This window comes from Hibiscus syriacus, unplaced genomic scaffold (genome assembly GCF_006381635.1).
Source record: "Hibiscus syriacus cultivar Baekdansim isolate YM2019G1 unplaced genomic scaffold, ASM638163v2 tig00015910_pilon, whole genome shotgun sequence".
NCBI classification, from domain to species: Eukaryota; Viridiplantae; Streptophyta; class Magnoliopsida; order Malvales; family Malvaceae; genus Hibiscus; species Hibiscus syriacus.
Window position 1 is genome coordinate 245,562 of NW_024062374.1, and position 23,012 is coordinate 268,573.

General features: G+C 34.1%; 1 protein-coding gene across 1 annotated transcript; it reads left to right on the forward strand.

The window, feature by feature from the left end:
• The first annotated feature begins 10,069 nt into the window (after positions 1 to 10,069).
• On the forward strand, positions 10,070 to 12,511 carry LOC120208106. The gene is made up of 4 exons (XM_039207460.1): positions 10,070 to 11,442; positions 11,582 to 11,642; positions 11,746 to 11,969; positions 12,248 to 12,511. Exons 1-4 carry the CDS (start codon positions 10,109 to 10,111, stop codon positions 12,300 to 12,302), a joined length of 1,674 nt encoding a protein of 557 aa, XP_039063391.1. The 5' UTR covers positions 10,070 to 10,108; the 3' UTR covers positions 12,303 to 12,511.
• The last annotated feature ends 10,501 nt before the right edge of the window (positions 12,512 to 23,012 follow it).

Below are 23,012 nucleotides of genomic sequence, written 5' to 3' on the forward strand. Positions count from 1 at the left end.
TTATTCGAGTGTCTAATTTCAATTTTTATTCGAAACCGTATCTCTGTATGAGAAAAAACTAGTAGCTTCTCCAAATTATCTAAATCGTTATCGACTAGAGATCTTGGAAAATATTATTTTCGAATAAAATATAGGATTATAATCTTAACAGTTAAAATAGGATGACAAAGATTGTTGCTAGAGTTATTGTTTTAGTGGGAAAATATTATTTCGCTTTTTTTATTATTGAACAGAGGTCATTAAAATCTTTACTTTCAACATAAAGTGTACTTAAATGCAAGTTAACTTAATAAGCTAGATAAATTTGCTTAAAAGTATAATATTTTTTTATTTATTAAAAAAATCTTACGCTAATAAGCATAAAATAGTATATGTTCTAAATTTTCAATCGTTTAACAATAAATATTCAATCAGCTATTATAGGAGGTTGGTGTTTGAACCTGTGACCTCTAAGAATCAACATTCCTTTAACCATATTAGGAAAAGAATCTATCAATTCCCATAAATTCTTTATGAAAATATTAAAGCCATAGGAAAAGAAATGAAGACGTAGCAGCATTTGCTATATGGGATTGTGGCAGCTCTATATATGATTCATACAAATTGGCATCACTCGGTCATGTAATCGATCGGCATCTAATGAAACTGCCTTTTCGAGAAGATCAAAAGACGCCGACATTTCTAGGAGTCACCCCCGACCACCGCAGATTCCTCAAGAAAATCCATAGCCATGGAATCTTCTTCTCAAATGGGGAACTTCGGGAGAGTAAGTTTTCGAATAGATGGAGGGAAAAGCCTATCAACTCATGGTCGGGAATCAGTTGCTTTACCTACAAGTAAGAACTTCAAATAATATTGAAATACAACATAGTGTCATTGGAAATCATGTCTTAGTTCTTTTGTTAAAAAGCAATTGCTTCTTTCTGGTGTTGGGTATTATAAGAAAGTTAGGCACACATAGTGTTGGCATAAATGTCGCTCAAATAATAATTGTATTCCAAGTAAAACTCATATGATGCTCTCTCTCCAATGTGGATAAACCCATGTTGATTCTAGTATTTTTAACTTAAAACTTATTCATGGAAATAAATAGATTGTGTTGGTTGTTGACAATTATCTCATGATTTATATAGTCATAGTTGGTGGTTAAACGACAGTTGATTAATGTCTATCCCTTTTCACAATCTTAATTGAGTTTTTTATAATATGTAATGTTAGTGTTAGTTATAGAATTATTATAAAAACTCATAAATTGACATATTGAGTAAATATGATTCGATTGACACATATTTAATTTGATAAGTTAGGTGGATAGGACATTTGAAATATTTTTTCTGCGGACAACATATTTAATTTTGATAAGTTAGGTGGATATAGACATTTGAAATATTTTTTCTGCGGTTATTCTCTCAAAGCTTCCATTACGAAAGAAAAACGGATTCAACAGGCAGGTTGAGCCAGCCATGTGAATACAAACTTTATGCAAGAGGGCTTGTCGTTGCCTAAAACCTTCGGTCGTAGGCCTTCCATTGCCTGGTCTGAACCTTTCAATGTAGCAGCCTAACATCTTCTAGCAAAAACAAAAGTTTAGAGGATTCAAGTACATAACATTTGAAATCAACGTTGGGACCAATTTTGGCATCGAATCTTGACTTAGTCCCTTCCAAATAGAACATCATCCAGTCAATTAGTCCTGTAAAAAATCTGCAGGCCAGCTATGGGGACGCTCTTTATTTAGGTAATTTATATTAAAACCCAAACAAATAATTATTTAAATAATAGTATTCTCTAAAAATTATTTGAAAGGACGACCCTAACGGCCTACAAACCGTGTCTTAAATCCTCCCACCCTCCAACACGCGAGATACATCTGACGGGTGCATTTCTAGGTAAACCAATAAAACAATTGGATAAAATGACCTAACACATTGCGAAGTGCGAGGTAGCCTTTATGATTCAAAATATCACGATATTTATGGGGATCTCACTGCAAAGCGCGAAGTTTTTCGAATTCTGTATAAACCTAATTTAAAATGTAGAAATTAAATGAATATAATAAATAAATATAATAATAATTATTAATATTAAATATGAATATAATAAATAATTAAAATATAATAATATAAATATAGTAAAAAATAGGTATTTTATAAAAATAATTATAATATATTTTGTAAATTTTGAAATAATAAAATATTATGTGTAAAATATTTAAATATAATAAATAATTAAAATTTATAATTATAATATAGTTTGAAAATTAGAAGATAAAAGCTGGTAGTAATCTCACATCTTGCAAACAATGATATACTGTGAACATAATAAATTTCGCGTGTTTTCAACGTAACTCGATCTTACAGGACGCGGGTTGCATTTAAAATCACTTCTCTTGATGGGAAAAGTGCTATAAATAGGGCCCTCAACTCCTATTCATCACCACACCCATCACTTTCATGTATTCAAATATATCATATCATGACAGTGAGTCTATTAGACACGATCGAAGTCACTTATTCGATTATTAGAGGCGAAATGATGAGGTAACTTAATTAAGATGAAAAACGGAGATGCGTGCTTTTTATTCAGTGTGAGGAGACAACTATTACCCTACAATATGTTGCATTCATCTGGGACTGCCTATTGATAGAGTAGCTATTACTGGTGTTGTCGGCGCCTCTAGAAACGTGCATGAGTATTGCTCAAATTGATATGCTTGATACACGCGATGGTGGAAAAATAAAAATAAAAGTTTTGGATGAAAATTTTACGAATCTACCTCAGAATGCGGAGCATTAATGAAGGAGGTGAATATAAATGTTTTTATCTACGAATATTTATTAATATTTCAATTTTTATTTACTTTTTTTAAGTAATTATTTTATTTTTATTAATTTTTGAAACGATTTGCTCGTGTGCATATACTACGAGTTATTAGGAGGATTTTAATGCCAGACAAATCCCGAAATAAGATGCATCTGATGTGGTTGAATCATTTGCAAATTTTGAGTGATTAAAAAATATTAAGTTGGGGGTCGGCAATTTTGGCATTTTTATTTCGGCAGTTTTGTAGAGCCATAGATCCGACGAAAAATGTCATTGGAGGGTGTTTATTGTTGTTACAATCATGGGCCTGAATCGAATGTCATTTTTATGCTTGGTTCATAAAACACATGTCCCATATTAATTTCGTTACTTGAGAGGTAAAAAATATTTTTTATCTATTTTTTATAATATTACTAACAAATATACAATTCTATTGTATTAATGATATTTGACTGATGAAACCTCTTACGCCCACTTACCAACACATTAACAAGAATTCAGACTCTTGATTGATAAGTTTGGACATCATGTAATAAAATATTTTCTTCGACTTTTATCTTATAATTTAGAATAATTTAATTTATTTGAGGTTTTTAGCTAACAAAGTTATGTAATTTTAATTTATAATTCCTGTGGATGCCTTACTGCGATGCTTCTATTGCCGATCGTATACTGCATGAGATTCGGGGTGACTAATGCGCCCATGTATATCATGTCAGTCCCCGTAAATATTGTATGAGATAGTTGAGTGGCATCTTACGAGTGCGTGGAAGAGTTGCATTATTGATGCGACAGAGGGAAGATGGAAAATTAATTAGACGGACCATAATACGGTGTATCTGAACGAGTGAGTCTAGCATACGAAATGATCGTGTTATACAATGTGTCTGTCAATTCTACTATCTTTATACTTTTCCGCAAGCATTAATGCATTCCAACACTGCAAGTAGATAGTCAAATAGACGACACTTGGTATATGGTCAATGCACTTAAATAATTATTGACAGTTGAATAAGACAACAACAAAAAAACTATTCACATCGCCTTCACAATTGTTGAAAATGAAGGTATCGACTCTGGGAATTCTTTATTGCGAACATATAACATATGTTCTATCACACGTGATGCATGACAGAGATGATGTGATTTGTCTTATTTTTTAATAGACACTGGTATCAAATACACACTCTAGCGTATGAGCCTGTCTTGTCAACCCCCTATTATTATCTCTGATACTGTCTTTCACCTTTTCGGTTGACCATATCTTTACAAAAATATTTCAAGTAATTATTCCACTTTTTATTGCTAGATTACACACAGTCCGTACGTGAGTTTGAGGACCTGATGCAGGAACTGAGACACATGATTATGAGGGCTTCAACTACCTTGCTAAAATCTCAAATGGAGTAAGACTTCGATCGTTTGATGGGGCGGTATGGTCACATGACAACGAACTTGACTGAGGCAATAAATTCATCACTAAAAGAGTGTACCTTTTGTCTATCACGTTCGGTGTCAAAGCGACATATTATCAACTGACAACCCTTTTCACAACCTTAGAAAGACAAGCAGCTGACTTGAGACAGGTGGCCCCAAATCCACCAGACCTCCTCAGAAAATTACAAACATTCTAGCAGTATTCCCACGATGAGTGACATATGCTTCTCTCGTGAAATTAATTATTCGTGTATCAGAATTTGTGAGGCCATTGGAAGGCCTACATGAAAAAACAACGCATATGTGGTTAATTTACGAGAAAAAACATACGAGTGTGAATTCTTCCAACTTCAAATACCATGTGTGTGCACCATTGTACTGCTTCTTTTTCGGATACCCCACATGTATTTGTTGATCGAGTTTACTTACTTGAAACTATATTAAAGGTTTATGAATATGGTTCCTTCATATTGGAAATGAATGAGATTCGGATGTAGCTGATGATGAACCTTCAATACGGTCAGATTAACGACGACGAAAAAACCGATCGTCCACGATCAACCCGAAATTTTGTGACGAGGATTTGGTTCAACATCAAGAAAGAATCAACCAAATTATGCTCTATATGTAGGAATCTCGGACACACAAAAGAACAAATGTCCCAATCGCTCAGACTTACGTATCAATTAAATGGGTTTTTTGCATTATTTTTTTAATTAAAACGCATATTACTTAGTTTTCAATTTCTTTTGATTTATTCATGCACCAAATCATGCATTCCAATATTTTCCAACACGATTTTTACCCCATTAAAATATCTCGTATGTGGTCAAATTAATATTAACATAAATATAAGTTACAATACTATAACTCTAAGCATATAAATTCTGAATCACTCATATGCAAGCCATAAATACACTCTATATTTCTATCAAACCATATTTTATTCTTCTTTTACAAAAACCATGATTTCTAACAATTTTCACTTATTTTTATCCCGTTTAAAATATCTATATATGATAATATTATAGTCACCTTAAAGATAAATTGCAACACTACGCGTTTATAATTAATTTTTTTAAAAAATCAATTTCCCACTCGAAAATAGTATTCAGACAAGGCTATTGTCCTCGCGCTTTGCAGGACTCGATGTCTTCCATAAATTTCACGATATTTTGGACCATAAAAGTTTCTTTGCGCTTCGTAATGCACGATATCATTTTATCTAATTACTTTATTGGTTTACTTGGAAAGCGCACCCACATCAGATGTATCTCGTGTGTTGAAGTGTACGAAATTTAACATGCTGTTTGCATGTCGCGAAGTCGTCCGATGTGGACATTTTGAAGGCTATTCTTCCAAATAATTTATAGAGGACTTTTTTTTAAATAATTATTTATTTGAGATTTTTATATAAAATTATTCTTTATTTATTTAAGCCACCTGATTCTTCCTAATTTTATGGGGAAGCTCGCCTTCATTTTAATATCTATTGCATGACCCACTTTTGAAGGCTATTCTTCAAAAATTTATAGAGGACTTTTTTTAAATAATTATTTATTTGAGATTTTTATATAAATTATCTTTATTTATTTAAGCCACTGATTCTTCCTAATTTTATGGGGAAGCTCGCCTTCATTTTAATATCTATTGCATGACCCACTTATTTTATACTATCAAAATCACTGTATCTGATAAGACCATGGTACGCCGTTGATTTCAAAGTATGTTGTGTACTAATTCATTATAAGACTATTAAGCAATCCCCTTTTCGACCATGAAATTGCTTCAAATGTTTGCGTTTTTTCCCTCTTTATTTTCTATCTGTTGATAATTAATAAAGGGTCAGAGTTGTTCGTTTGTTTACTGTCTGCATCCGTGGAGTGAAGTCAAACCAAGTGAAGAAAAAAGAGATATTAATGGTGAGATCAATGCCACACCTGCACCTCCTCGATGGGTTGCTTTCTTCATCAAATCCCAATGAAAACTTCTCAGAAACTTACAGACATAAGAAAACTACTGAATTAAACGCCCTGGCTATCATGTCATTATTTAAAATAATTATTATAATATTATGGTAATGTTTTATTTCAATTTTATAATTTATCTACCCATAATATATATATATATATATATGTTTATATTATAATATTATTTAATATATCAAATACAATATAAAATTATGAACTATATACATAATATTATTTTAAAGAAAGTATTTTGAGGGTAAAATATTAATGATAATATAACTGAGTCAAGAAATTTATGAGAAGAAATAATTCACAATAATTGTAGTTAAAATCCAAATTGAGTAAAATTTAAAGTTAGGGGACTAAATAAAAAATATAGTACATCTTAGTAAAATAACAAATGAAGTTACATAGGTATTCTATTGATATATGAGCATGTGGTTCAAATTTGGTAATAAGAGACTTAAAATAAATCACAAATTGAAGAAATAATGAGATTATGAAAAATTGAAGGACTAAATTGAAAAAAAGGAGAATTGAAAGTACACATGATACTAATATATTTTAGGGGCTTGCTGCTCAAATTGGTAAAAATGACTTAAAATAAATGATAAATTGAAGAAATAAGGAGATTATGAAAAATTGAATGACTATATTAAAAACAAATTGTTATAAAAAAAGAATTGAAAGTACACATATATTTTACTATGGTTTAGGAGTATGTGGTTCAAATTTAAAAAAAATAGGCTTAAAATGAGAAGGAATTGAAGAATAATGAATCAAATACTAAATTGTAAAAATATCAAAATGCTTGTCAAATTTTCAGTTTTTCAAATAACTCGAAAATTTAAAATTTCAACTTAACTCGAAAACTGAATTTATAATTCAAGTTGAATCGAATAACTCGACTCAAATAACTCAAAATAAAACAAATAATTTTTCAAGTCGAATCAAATTTTATTCACCTCTAATTAAGATATTCATCTCTCCTAAAATTTTAAAACTTTTCCTTTATGTTCTATATTAATATTTTTTTCATCGACTGTTTAATTTTTATAAATTTACGTACTCATAAAAATTTTAAAAATTATTTTCTGATATAAGATTATGCATTCATCTATATCAATACAAATTTCATCATCTCGTCTAAACCCCATTTCCCTCAAATCCTGAAACTTGTCTACGATTGTGTTCTTGATGATAAAAACCATGCAACGTTGATGTCTGAGACAAAAGTTCGATAGTATAATGAAGAGCAAGGGTCCTGATCTGATGTTTTCTAAGGGGGTGAGTTGTGGGGCCTGCACCGAAATCATGTTCACATAAGCATTCACTTTTCCAAAATGTATATAATATGTTAAAGAGAAGGGGAAAAAAACTGAGTTGAGTGATTAAAGTTACGTCGCCAGAACTCAGAAATGGAACTGAGTTTGCAATTTTCCAGAATCCAGCAGAGGGGGCCTTTCACTTCTTTTCACAACGTCCAAATCTCTGCTTTGCTCTCACCCGTCACAAACAAAAGCTTTATTTTTATTTCACTCATTATATTTTAAATTTTGTTAAATGTTCATTAAACATAATATATTAGATTTTTTATCATTGAATCGTTTCTTATTAACTGTTAAATAGGCTCTTATATAAAAATTTTTTTTTTTAAATGTCATCATTTTACAATATAATATTTAATGGTAGATTGACAAAAAAAAAATTACAATATAATAAATTCAGTAGGTGAGTAAAATAAAAGAGACTTAATTTTAATGATGAAATTTGTAATTACTTAAAATACAAAAAGAGAGAAAAGTAGCAGATTCCATAATGGAAGCCAGACCAGACATGCGCTTTTGTTTTGTAAGTACAAAAAACGATGGCGTTTTAAGGTGGTCTTCTTTCTTGTACCTACACACCATTGGGAAATGGTCATGCGTGCTCACTCGGTTTCGTGTCCTCTTCTCGAGACCCAAAGTGGAACAAACTTGAGCAGAGTATAAACTCAGGTTTCTTCTGAAACTCAAACTATTCTCTTTCACCCTGGAAATTGCAGTGTTTTCACAAATCCTGGGAATTCTTCATTGCATTTCCTTTCTATATTGTTTTTAACTAATGCTCCCAAGTCCCAACCTTCTCACTCTGTTCGTCTCTAAGAAAAACAAAAGGAAAACTTGCTTAAAGAAATAGGGAATCTCAATTCAGCTAAAAAGAATTGTCTCCCCCACCCTAAATTAACGAGTTTGATCCTGATAGATGTTGCAAGAGATTCTCAAGCTCTTTAAAAATAGAAAAATAAATAAGTTGTTTTGGCTCAACTTACAGCTTTGAATGATTCAAAATGGCGGAGTCAAGCAAAGTGAGGTTGGTTAGTGTCCAAAGTGTGAAAACCTTCTTCCCGAGCTTGCTGATTATTCGGTTTACCAGTGTGGTGGTTGTGGCGCTGTTCTTCGAGGTGCCCTTGCTTTCTCTTATCTCTTTCTTTCTTTTTCCTAGTCGTTTGTTTGGTTTATGAGAATATTGCTGGGGAAACTCCATTTTGGATCTTGATCGATGTTAACCTTGTTATAAATGTTGAAACTTAAACCAATTGGTTAGATCTAAGGGTTAGGTGTAGTTAAGGTATGGGCCATGTATGGTGTTCTTTTTTTACTATGAAATCTTATTTGAATCGAATTGTTAGTTAGTCCTTTGCATTTATCAACAACGGGCAAGATGCATTCTGGGAAAACTCGATGGCATAATGTCCATGATCCATTGATGATTAAGCCTACCGTTTTCCAAAGAAAATGAAACAACTGAGAGGACTTAAGCCTCGTTATTTCGAAAATCGGAATCTATTATGGTCATAACACAACTCTCTGGATTAGTTTTAGTTGCAATCGAAATAATGAAACACTTGAGGCTTTGATTTCGGTTTACTGTTGTTTTCTGAATCTTTTTCTCCTAGTTTAATGGTGGAATGTTGTTTGTTTAACAGCAAAAATCAGGAATCGCGATGCCAATACTTTCTCTGACGACAAGTCGGAAGAAGGCAGGCTTGGCAGAGTTTGTAACAAATCGCAAACTTTTTCGGAGAAGGGGGTAGTAGATTCGGCTGATGCAGATGCTAAATCAAGTTCTGGCTTTCTGATGTCTGATCAACGGGATCGAGAGAACAATGATGTTGAGTGCTCTGATAGAAGTATGAATGAACCTAAGGTTGCCGGCGTTAAATGGTCTGTCGAAAATGCAAATGATCTTAGCAGGAAAAAGGATGAAATAGCGAATTCCATTGGGAGAGAACAGGAAGTGGATTCGAATTTCAGATATACTGGAGGATCACAAAGAGTGGGACAGATGTCTGGTTGGCAAGCTGGGAAGCGAGAAGAGATGGAGCAGTTTCAAAGAATTCCAAGACCTGTTGTTGAAGGTGTGCGATTTTCTACCTCGAAACATCCAGATGCAGGCCCATCAAATCATATTTGGATTCTTCTTATGGAGAATCATTGCAGAATCAAACTGAACTGGATGGTTCCTGTAGAATTCACCTTGAACAAGGTCGAGCTGAGCTTCTGAGGAAGCTAGATGAGCTGAAAGAGCAACTTAGTCGGTCTTGTGATGTGGTTGATAAACCAAAAGAGAAGGTTCTGCTTGATGGGAAGGTTGTTCCTCCAGAGTCTTACGGTGGTGGTGATAGCTGGTTACCAAATGGTTATTCAGGTTCGCGGAAACCCTCAATGCTTTTCTATGGACCTGATAAACATGCTGCAGAAGCAGGACCCTCTTATTTTAGCTATTTCCCAGAAGCATTTGCTTATCCTGTAGAGCATGATGACTCGGCACGGGATGTATCCTCCGATGCATAATCCGAATCACATTCCTCCGTATGGAGATCCTTTGGATCCAAAATGCTTGGAAGAACCCAACACCAGTTCCTTGGAGAATATCAACAGCCACGTCATCCATACTTTTCCGGGCAGTACATTGAAAATAATCATGATCCATTTATGCCATATCCACGAAGTTCAGTGTTGCATCAGGCTTCTTGTTCTTGCATTCATTGTTATGAGAAACATCAACGAGTTCCAGCACCTATTCATCCCGGTTCATTTGGCAATAAAAGGTTCCATGATGTGCCTGGTAACCCATTATACCATATTGACAACCCTGGGTCTTTTGGTTCGCGTTTCTATAGTTCGAGGACTACAGTTGCCCCATCGAATGTGGGTACACAAGCTTATGCTAGATGGCCCAGTGATATTAACTCGGAAATAGATGGTTTTGTTCGTTGCTGTCCCCAGAGGGTGGTGTTAGCCAGTGGCGGGCACCATATTCGTCCTATGGCTGGTGGTGCTCCGTTTATAACATGTTATAATTGCTTTGAATTGCTACAAGTGCCCAAGAAAGTGCAGCTCATGGAAAACAATGAACATAAATTGCGGTGTGGAGCCTGTTCAACTGTGATAAACTTTACCGTCACCAACAAGAAGATCATTCTTTGTGATCAAGCAGAAACAAAGGGAATTTCTGTAGATGATAACTCTAATGAAGGCTGTGTTAACCGAGTCGCTACTCACTTCTCCTCCGATGACTATGATCTATCAGGTTATGATTTTCAGCCAATGGACAGAGAACCTGTGGCAGTGTCAACTGGCCAGGCTTTGAAGTCGGTCAGATCTCAGGAAATGCAAAGCTTCCACTCTTCATCTCCAAGCAACTCCGAGGACGAAAACAGTCCAGATGTTTTAATTGCTTCAAGAGACGAAGTAAATTCTGTTCCACAGCCAACAAAATCTACTTTGTCTCCATCGCCTGCAGAGTCGCCTCTTCAAGAACATTTTGATTACTCTTCTACCAATCATGTAGCCAACCGATTCGGGAAGGGAAATTGTAGTAGCCGCTCTTATCAAGAGAAAGTTGTGTCAAACAAGGGTACCACACGACAAAATTCTTTAAAAGAGGCATTGCCTACTGAGATGGAGGTGTCATTCAACGAGTACTCTAATACTGGGATTTCTCAAGATTCAGGGGATGCAACAAGAGAAGATCAACCAAAGATGGCAAGAGGAGGTGAATCGTTTTTTGCAAATATTATCAAGAAGAGTTTTAAGGATTTCTCAAGATTTAATCAAACCGAGGAACGTGCGAAAAGTAATATTTCAGTTAACGGTCACCCTCTTCCTGAGCGTGTGGTTAAAAAAGCCGAGAAGATGACTGGAACAATTCTTCCTGGACAGTATTGGTAAGCATTTGTTGATATTTTTCCTGATATGTGCTGACTTTCGCTTGTTTCTTTGTATGTCTGTTGTGATAGAGATGCATGTAATTTCTAGTGTATTTCAATAACAGACATTCTTGTTTTGCGCATATGACTAAATCAGGTATGATTTCCGAGCTGGATTCTGGGGTGTTCTTGGCGGGTCTTGTCTCGGCATAGTTCCGGTAAGAACGAATAATTTTATCTTGATACTAACGGTTTAGCATTTTGTTGTTCTTTGGTTTTTCAAAATATATATGTTATAAGAAACCCAAATTTCTATTGCAGCCTTTTATCGAAGAACTTAATTACCCAATGCCGGAAAATTGTTCTGGTGGGACCACCGGTGTTTTAGTAAACGGGAGAGAGCTCCATCAGAAAGATTTAGATTTGCTTGCTAGTAGAGGGCTTCCGACGGACAGAGATCGATCTTACATCATTGAGATAACGGGCAGAGTTCTGGATGAGGACACTGGTGAAGAGCTAGATAGCCTTGGCAAACTTGCCCCAACGTAAGTACATAATTTCAACAGTCCTTTCTATTAATTATTGTGAGAATAGTACATGATCTTAGGCATTGATGGTACTAAAGTCTACTTGTCATGAATACAAGTGTTAGTACATCATACCGACATCGCACATCATCCTGCTTGCTTCGTTGTCTGTCCTTTATAACTTTGAACTCGTGGTTCTTCTAATTATGGATTGCTGTTAAATTTTATTTATCACAAGATGGGATTTCTTTGTTAGGATACTTATCCTGAAGCATTTTTGACCCGATTTTTAACAGTGTCGAGAAAGCGAAGCACGGTTTTGGCATGAAAGTTCCAAGATCAACTGCATAAAGAATTTGTAATGATCACGGGCTCACAGCAGAAATAGTCGTCGCGTTAAACCGTCCGAAGTCTGAATGAACGTTTCTGATATATTTGGTATTTCACCCGGTGTTTGGTAGGACACATTCTAAATTTATTGCGTTCTCTAGGCTGCAATTTGTATATGCAAATTATGTGAATTTATTAACTGGCAAAAAGAATATTGTTATGGCCAGAGGACCTTGGTTCGAACAGCTGCATATCTTAAGCACCTGTTTCCGTTATTAGCATCAGTGTTTCATGAGACAAGCACAATGCAAGATATGTAACCAAAACCGGTAACACAAAAAGAGGGAAGGAAATAAGGAACTAAGAGGTAGATCCTGCTTTTATCATGTTGATTTGCAAAGTTGTCTGCCTGGTGCAACTTTAAGTAATGTTCTTAAACACAATGCAAGCGTTTAAGGACATGGCAGCCGAGTTGTTATAAGAAACAGAGGAGAAACTACCACAAATTACACAACAATCAGATTTGATATTATTCAACAATTAACTCATGCTCCAAACAGCCACCTAGGCATCTGTTTGCTCAAGAGAGGTCATTAAATTTAGGGTAAAGTACATAGGTCATTGAACTAGGTTTAAATGATCATTATGATCATTGACCTTTTAAAACCTACAAAAAATTATTAAACGTATCGAATTTTTACAAAATGATCATTAAATTTGATCAAACAATTATAAAACAATCATTAAATTTATCAAACTATTACAAAATGGTCATTAAATATATCAAATTTTTACAGTTATTATAAAGTCACAATGACCATTTTCTAACAGTTTGATAAATTTAATTATCATTTTTTGATTTTGAAATTTAGTGACCAACCCAATCATTTGAGCATGATTTAGTTACCTCTAGTTTATTTTACCCTTAAATGTATTGATAGGGAGTGAATTTTGTGTGTAAATTCATCCTTTGTCTCCAACTTAAACAGGGGCAACAATAACACAGCCAGTCACATTGTTGACCGGAATAAAAATTTGGAAGAAACAAGGGGGCAAACGGCAAGGGCAAATACTTTATTTGCATGCACGAATGATGTGTTGAAAGTATTAAAATAGTTTCAAGTTTGGTAACCAACTTTGAAAAAATGGTTTTCAAAGTTGGTAAATGTTTCTTTGAAAATGGTTTTCAAAGTTTGGTAAATGTTTCTTTGAAAAATAGTTTTTCAAAGTTTGGTAGATGTTTGTTGAAAAATGATAATGGGATAATCACAATTAATCCCTAGGTTTTACGGTATTTACAAGATTAAGTCCTTAAGTTTCAACTATAAATACCCTAGCTCATTTAGCTTCAAAACTATCCCAAAAATCATTTCTTTCTCCCAATACTAGAGAGCTTTCTTATGAGTAGTGAGTGTTTTGTAAACACCTGTAAATTTTTTCTCTTAGTAAAAGATCTGCAGCAGTCCGGAGACGTAAGCACAATTGGCCGAACTCCGTTATCAATTTCGGGTATTATTTTTCCGCTTTTATTTCGTATTCTCACTAATCTAACTATAGGGAAATTACTTGTTACTTGGTTTATTTCCCAACAACTGTTATCAGAGCTTTTTGGTTATGAATTTTGTCAATTTTTGCGAGGTTACTATTCAGTGAATAGTGAATTTCGTGAATAGTAAAATTTTGTCGGCGATACAAATTTGTCGACGGAGGTGTTCTAATACACGGTGGTTCGCAAGAATTATCAGAAACGATCCAAACGAAACCAGATTCGAGTGGGAGCGATGACTGCAGACGAAGGGAATGTGAAAATTGAAAAGTTCGATGGTGCGGACTTTGGCTTTTGGAAGATGCAGATTGAAGATTTTCTGTACCAGAAAAATCTATATCAACCTCTCTCAGGAAAACAACCAGAGGGCATGAGGAATGAAGACTGGGCTTTTCTCGACAGACAAGCCATCGGAGTTATCCGACTGACGTTATCCCGCAATGTTGCTTTCAACATAGCAAAGGAAAAGACCACGGCGGGTCTTATGACGACTCTCTCCAGTATGTATGAGAAGCCATCGGCCTCAAACAAAGTTCATTTGATGAGGCGATTATTTAATTTGCGGATGACGGAAGGGGCATCGGTGGCACAACACCTAAATGAACTCAACACAATCACAACCCAGTTGAGTTCAGTGGAAATTGAATTTGATGATGAAGTTCGAGCTTTAATTCTCTTATCATCTTTACCAGACAGTTGGAATGCTAATGTTACAGCAGTCAGAAGTTCGTCAGGAAACAGCAAATTAAAATTCGACGATGTTCGGGATCTGGTACTGAGCGAAGAAATTCGACGGAGAGAATCGGGTGAAGCATCAACCTCCTCAGCCTTGCACACGGAGTCCAGAGGGAGAACTTCAGAAAGAAATTCAAATCGTGGCAGATCGAAATCCAGAAGGGGAAAATCAAGAACAGGAAATAAAGATTTTACCTGTTATAATTGCGGCAAGAAGGGCCACTTCAAAAGAGATTGCCGAGCACCGAAGAAAATACCGGCGCACAGGAATCTGCCAACATGACGGAGGAGACAGGTGATGCTATGATTTTAAGCGTCAACAGTCCGATTGAATCATGGATTTTGGATTCAGGGGCATCTTTCCACTCCACGCCATGCCAAGAAATCATGGAGAACTATGTCAGTGGTGATTTTGGGAAGGTTCTTGCTGATGATGAAACCTTGAAGATCGTCGGAAAAGGAGACATCCGACTAAAGCTGCCAAACCAGACCACCTGGAAGCTGACAAGAGTGAGACATATTCCTGGTCTCAAAAGAAATTTGATTTCTGTAGGACAGTTTGATGGAGAAGGATACAGTACAACCTTTTCAGGCTGTGAATGGAAGATTACCAAAGGAGCACTCGTCATTGCTCGTGGTAAGAAGACTGATACTCTCTATGTAACCTCAAATTTAGAGAATATCATTGCAGTAGCAGATGTTGATGGAAAATCAAACCTATGGCACCAAAGGCTTGGCCATATGAGCGAGAAAGGAATGAAGATACTTCTGTCAAAAGGGAAGCTGCCGGATCTAAAGAATGTAGATGTCGGACTATGCGAGGATTGCATCTTTGGTAAACAAAAGAAAGTCAGTTTTGCAAAGATTTGTAAGACACCCAAGGCAGAAAGGTTAGAATTGGTTCATATTGATGTATGGGGACCATCCCCAATTTCATCTCTTGCAGGCTCACTATATTATGTCACCTTCATCGATGATTCAACAATGAAGGTGTGGGTTTATTTTTCGAAGAAGAAATCAGAAGTCTTCGATACCTTCAGAAAATGGAAAGCCATGGTGGAAAATGAGACTGGTTTAAAAGTCAAGCGGTTGAGGTCTGATAATGGAGTAGAGTATAGAGATAGTAGATTCAAAGATTTCTGCGCAAATAATGGGATCAAGATGGAGACAACAGTTCCCATAACACCGCAGCAGAATGGCGTAGCAGAGCGCATGAATAGAACTCTGAATGAACGTGCCAGAAGCATGAGGATACATGCCGGATTGCCCAAATTTCTATGGGCTGAAGCTATCAACACTGCAGCTTACCTGATCAACTGTGGGCCCTCAGTTCCTTTGGATGGCGGAATACCAGAGGAAGCTTGGAGCAAGAAAGAAATAAACCTTTCACACTTAAGAGTGTTTGGTTGTATTTCTTATGTACACATAAACTCTGCTGAAAGAAGTAAACTTGATGCCAAGTCCAACAAATGTGTATTTGTTGGTTACGGTGGTGATGAGTTTGGTTACCGGTTTTGGGACTACGAAAATCGGAAGATCATTAGAAGCAGAGACGTCATTTTCAATGAAAATGTGATGTACAAAGACAGGTCAACCGCAGAATCAAGTAATACCGAAGCTGAAACAAAGGAATTTGCTGAGTTCGAGGAGATTTATGGAAATGATGTTCAGATCAATCCTGAAGCAGTTCAAGAGGAAGAACTAGGCACACCAGAACTGAGACGCTCCTCCAGAATTCCTAAACCAACCCAACGGTATTCTCCTTCTTTGCACTACTTGTTGCTGACTGACAATGGTGAACCAGAGTGCTATGATGAAGCAATGCAAGTGGAGGATTCAGTCAAGTGGGAGTCTTCCATGAAAGATGAGATGGACTCGTTTATGTCAAATCAGACATGGGAATTAGCTGAATTACCACCAGGCAAGAAAGCGCTCCATAACAAGTGGATTTACAGGATCAAAGAAGAGCACGATGGGAGCAAACGCTATAAAGCAAGATTGGTTGTCAAAGGTTTTCAACAAAAAGAAGGTATTGATTACAATGAAATTTTCTCTCCAGTCGTGAAGCTATCTACAATCAGACTGGTGTTGAAAATTGTAGCTGTAGAGAATTTACATCTTGAGCAGTTAGATGTAAAGACAGCTTTCCTTCATGGTGATTTGGAGGAAGAAATCTATATGAGGCAGCCAGAAGGCTTCATAGAGGTAGGCAAGAAAAATCTGGTATGCAGGTTGAAGAAGAGCTTGTATGGTTTAAAACAAACTCCTAGATAGTGGTACAAGAAGTTCGATAGTTTCATGAGTAGCAGTGGTTTTACCAGATGCCAAGCAGATCATTGTTGCTACATCAAGAGGTTCGATAATAGCTTCATTATTTTATTGTTGTACGTTGATGGCATGCTCGTTGCAGGCTCAGACATGCAAGAGATTATAAACTTGAAGCAAAAATTGTCAAAGCAGTTTGCTATGAAGGATCTGGGCGCTGCAAAGAAGATTCTTGGATGAGGATCAAGAGAGACACAAAGTCGGGGACTTTGATATTATCACAGGCTGAGTACATCAACAAAGTACTCTCCAGGTTCAACATGCAAGATGCTAAACCAGTAAGTACACCTTTAGGTGTTCATTTCAGACTCTCCAAAGAACAGTCACCAAAGACGGAGGAAGAACGTGCACACATGGTGAAGGTGCCGTATGCCTCAGCAATTGGAAGTCTGATGTATGCCATGGTTTGTACCAGACCAGATATTGCTCAAGCAGTGGGTGCTGTTAGCAGGCACATGAATAATCCGGGCAAGGTACACTGGGAAGAAGTCAAATGGATCCTCAGATATTTGCGGGGTACCACAAACAAAACACTTTGTTTCAAAGGTGGCGATACGATACTGACAGGCTATGTAGATGCTGACTTAGCCGGAAATGTTGACATCAGAAGGAGCACTACAGGGTATGTATATACTCTAGGAGGAACCGCAGTGAGTTGGGTTTCTCAACTACAGAAGATAGTTGCTCTCTCCACAACTGAAGCAGAATATGTTGCTGTTACGGAAGCCAGTAAGGAGATGGTTTGGCTCCAAAGTTTCTTGGAAGAGTTAGGCAAGAAACAAGAAAACAATGTCTTGTATTGCGACAGTCAAAGTGCTATACATCTAGCAAAGAATCCGTCTTTTCATTCCAGGACAAAGCACATACAATTGCGATATCATTTTATCCGGTCTCTTCTGGAAGATGGGTTTTTGAAACTTGAAAAGATCAGTGGAGCTCAAAATCCGGCAGATATGTTGACAAAGACTGTGACTACAGACAAACTGAAGTTGTGTTCAACTTCAGTTGGCATGCTAGAGTAACGACTAGAAAAGCCTGTTGCATTGATCGAGGTGTGAAGACAAATTAAAATCAGTCTTCAAGTGGGAGATTGTTGAAAGTAATAAAATGGTTTTCAAGTTTGGTAACCAACTTTGAAAAAATGGTTTTCAAAGTTTGGTAAATGTTTCTTTGAAAAATAGTTTTTCAAAGTTTGGTAGATGTTTGTTGAAAAATGATAATGGGATAATCATAATTAATCCCTAGGTTTTAGGGTATTTACAAGATTAAGTCCTTAAGTTTCAACTATAAATACCCTAGCTCATTTAGCTTCAAAACTATCCCAAAAATCATTTCTTTCTCCCAATACTAGAGAGCTTTCTTGTGAGTAGTGAGTGTTTTGTAAACACATGTAAATTTTCTCTCTTAGTAAAATATCTGTAGCAGTCCGGAGATGTAAGCACAATTGGCTGAACTCCGTTATCAATTTCGGGTATTATTTTTCCGCTTTTATTTCGTATTCTCACTAATCTGACTATAGGGAAATTACTTGTTACTTGGTTTATTTCCCAACATGATGATGGGTTTGTTCCGTCCCTTATTTTGTGGCTTAGAATTGGGGATGTCTCAGGTACGGCAACCTTAATATACAACTAAGAAAATACGCTATTGAAAACATTATTACTAATTTAACATTTTTTGTAAAACACTATTTAAAACATTATTTTTTCTATCGAAAATGTTAATATTGAACGCTACATAAAATGTTTAACATTTTCGGTAAAGCGTTACCTAAAACATAATTTTTATACCAAAAAAGTGAATATTAAGTTCTATCGGAAATCAGTTAGCGAAAATAACATTTTTGATAAAAAAAAATAATGTTATAAGTAATGCTTTACCGAAAATGTTAAAAAAATAATAACATTTTTGATAAGATATTTTCTTAACTGTATATTAAGACTGTCGTACAACATAATTATCCCTATAATCATGCAACCATCGTTCGTATTGGAAGTACGTACAAATGCAAGAAATAATATAGTGAAAACAATAACTTTTTATATAAAATTGTGTCAATTTTATACTAAAACTATGCCAGAGCTCATCATGCCATATTAAATACGTCACGGCAAATGTAATAATAAGAAGTGGGGGTAAATATATTTTGGTGGTTTTGTCTGATGAAAATACTACGGTCTTGTCGGATGATAAGCTTGTTTGCCATTTTGTGCCGTTTGACACGACAAAATGTGGGGCATGAGAGTTGAAACACCACTGTCTCCAACGATACATCGAGATATGTCTGGTAAGCTTGAAAATGAATTTGGTGGTTCATTTGTAACGTACACATGCTGCACGCGACAACAGTTCATATTTTCTTACCCTTTTGCTGGACCCTGTGCTTCCTATGGAAATTCAGACATCTTTGCTTAACTAGAATAAATTAAATTGGATTAGACGAAGATAATTGTCTCTAAAATTTTTAAATTATTATATTTTTATTGATAAAATGATTTTATTCTCTTTAAACTTGTTATAAATTTATCTCTTCTAAAATTTTAAATATTTTTCTTTAATATAAAATTATACTTTTGTGTATGTGCTTAATCCACCCGCATGACACTAGAACCGGAATGTGATTAAAATAAGCTCGTTTTTCTTGTGGACAAAACTCGTTAGGTAAATGCTGGACTGATTAGTTGGTTTGGACGTGACAAGAGGGGGGGCCTTAGCTTTTGGCCCGCCTTGCCATGTTTCCTTGAAATTATGAATTAATTCATGTGTTTAATTAGGTGAAAATTATATAATAAAAGGAGAGTCTCTTTAAAAACAAATTGAAAGATAAAGTGATGATTGCAGGGACACTTGAAATTATTGACAAAATTAGCCGAATAAGGTATATAACAAGTAAAAAATTTATTTTGGGATTTATGGTATTTTTTATATTGACTTGGAACTCATTACGTCGAGGTAACGAATTACAATAAAAATATTTTTTTATTTTAACCTTTTACATTGATGTACTATATTTTAATAAAAAAATTATATTTTATTTGAACTCGTAATTTCGACGTGACGAGCTCCAATAACACTGTAGAAACGGGGTAGATCCCAAAATAAATTTTGACTTGCCCTAATAGGCTAAATAAAAAACTCGTTATCTTTATTGGACTAAATAAAAAAACTCGCTATCTTTATTGGGCTAAATCAGCCGAAATTATTCATATTTTTATATCAATGTAGTTTGGTTTACAGAATAGAAAATTACTTTTAGTCAAATTATCGAAATGTTATATTATGAGAATAATGTATTGCCTTATTTAATTTGTTTGATTGGAATGTAAGATTATGATATTTGGTTGAAGGGATATAAGATAGTAAAAATATATGTTTTACCATATTATTCTTGAGATATTTTAAAAAAAATGAATTCTCAATATTAAAGTCGAAATGTTTATATGAAATTCATAGAAAATATAATTTCCTATTATTTATAATTTTTTAATAAAAATATACTTAATATATATATATATATATATATATATATTATTTTTCATTATTCATTTCTTTGAAAATACTGAAACATATTTACACAAATATAATTATATGTCTATTTTTAGGTACTAAGATATTGGGAGATATACATATTTACACAGGTATAAGTATGTGTTTATTTTTAGGTACCAATATATTGAGAGATGTACATACTTATACTTGTGTAAGTATGTGTTAATTGATACATTTTTATTTATGCTAAATATATGACTTGTACATCGAAACATCACATCAAATTATATGATAAAATTATTAAAAAATATATATGAAAATTAATCCTAAATAATAAACGTAATAAAACATCTAAAAATAAATTTTAAATACAACAAATACGTAAAAATAATAAAACAAAATAAAATATTGATATATTTTTATTTTATTTTTATTTTATATGCATGATTTATTTTATAATAAATATAAAAAATTCATAAACTATTAAAAAAGAAATAAATATATTTATGCTCATATAATTATATAAAAAGAATGATCATTTTGAAATAATTATATTATTTTAAGAGTGTTTTTATCCAAAATATAGGAAATTGTTTGATAACTAAGAAAGGGGATAAATAAGATTATCGGGAAATGCAAGGTAGAAAAGTACTTCGGCAATGTTTCATTATATATTGGAGTGAATGCTTTTTAACCAAATATAGGTATGTGGTTTTGAAGAAAATAAAAAAAATGTAATAATGTTTTTTTTAATCCAAACGCGTCCTCGTGTATAAATGATAAAATGAGTAAGATAATGTACGTGAGATTTTTTAATTCCCAATATAATCTACCTCGATGATTATTTTTTCATATAGGGTGAATTGAACAGTATTAACTTAAAGACGCCACGTGCTCAACGCGTCTTCAAACTAAATATGAAGACTCCACGACTCCACGACATCTTTAGACAAATGAAGAAGACCCTATAATGACATAACGCCTTCAGACAAATTGAGAAAACCCTAGAAGTACACGACATATTCAGACCAATGAAAAATCCTAATTCATAAAATAATATAGTGAATGCCTTATATGAGAAAATAATTTTTCCTACAATCCTATATGGGCGAGGAACCAATAATTCCATACGAAGGGTACCTTTTAGGCAGTGGAAAAATTGGCAAGGGAATCGAAATATTTTCAGTAAAGCAGTATCATGAATTCATACTAACTTCACGCGGTTCAATAATATTGGAGTAAGACATGATAGTTTTAGATATTTGGACCTTGAGTATTTTAAAAGGCAATAAATGTTTTTGTTTGTTGTACTAATATGAGTATGATCAAATTAAGAATTTATATTTGACATCTCAAGATTAATAAGTTTTTGTAATGAAAATATTGAATCCCACATTGTTTAGATATAATTTTTTTTTAAATGTATAAATATAATCTTTCATATATTAGTTCATTGATTATTTGAATATAAGGTTTTATACACCTGTGATGAAGATATGCTACACGCTCATGCGAAATATACGTGCTTTATTTGTTTTCTATATTTTACAGCATCTGCGATTGTATTTCTTTTAGTTTTCAGTACATTATTTTAATTTATTTTATTTTGATCCGAAATGTTGCCAACATTAAAAGATACGTCCGAAAATAATGTCACGTTTTAAATTTCGGAAACGTGACCTATATGACTCTATTTTATTAAAAAAATCAAAAATAAGTTTTTATATATTATTTATAAAAATAACTTTAAAATATATATTATTTCTATAAAATTACCATTTTAAGTAGATGGAGAGATCGATAAATTGAAAGAGACATTTCATATATATTAAATAGTTTAAGGTGATTAGAAGATAATACATGTTTATAAATTTTTTAACCATTGACAACACACACAAGCAATTAGGGGAGCTCTGATACAGTTCAACCTAGCCTCACTTGGATGGATGGTGAAGTTAAGGTTGTACCTTTGATTGTTTCGATCTAGGAAAGCAACAAGGATCCTGCACAAGCAAGAAAGCTCAAAAAATAGTTAAATAAGTAATGAAATGGAAAGATAAATATGGCAATAGAATATATATATAAGTTGGTGATATGTTTAAAGGAAATGATGAAGTATGGTAATGGAAGTAGAATGAAGGTGATGGAGATGAATATAAAAAGTAGTATCTCAAAGAAGACTCAAAGAAGAACCAATGTTAAAGAACAAAGACCCATACTTTATATTGCTTCTTTAAGGGATGGTAAACAAGGATTTTGACCCACTATCTATAAAGAGATAGGAACCAGAAGTATCAAGGTGACATAGATAGGGGTGACGCCACAAGCATAAGCTTGATAAGTCGTTAAAGTTCACTTAAGAACTAAAGAGAGAAACTCTCACAAATATTTGATTAAACAAAGTGAATTGGTTCCTTTTACAAATGAATGGAAAGCTATTTATAGGCCTAAGAGTGCATGGTGTGAATAGAAAACATTTAATGAGTGAACCTTCATGGATGAGTGTTCATACTTTAAGTAGATACAAAGCATGGCTTAGGTGAATGGATTTTGATGAATGGATATTCATCTTTTAATGGAATACATCCTTTGGCCGAATTCATTCCACCTTGTGTGAACTTGTTGATTTGTCTTCT

Bases quoted from the DNA above. Each gene is read 5' to 3' on its own strand.
- LOC120208106 (XM_039207460.1), top strand. From the start codon at position 10,109: ATGCTTGGAAGAACCCAACACCAGTTCCTTGGAGAATATCAACAGCCA. The intron at 11,443-11,581 runs GTAAGCATTTGT...TGACTAAATCAG, and splicing joins ATTCTTCCTGGACAGTATTG to GTATGATTTCCGAGCTGGAT. The intron at 11,643-11,745 runs GTAAGAACGAAT...TTTCTATTGCAG, and splicing joins CTTGTCTCGGCATAGTTCCG to CCTTTTATCGAAGAACTTAA.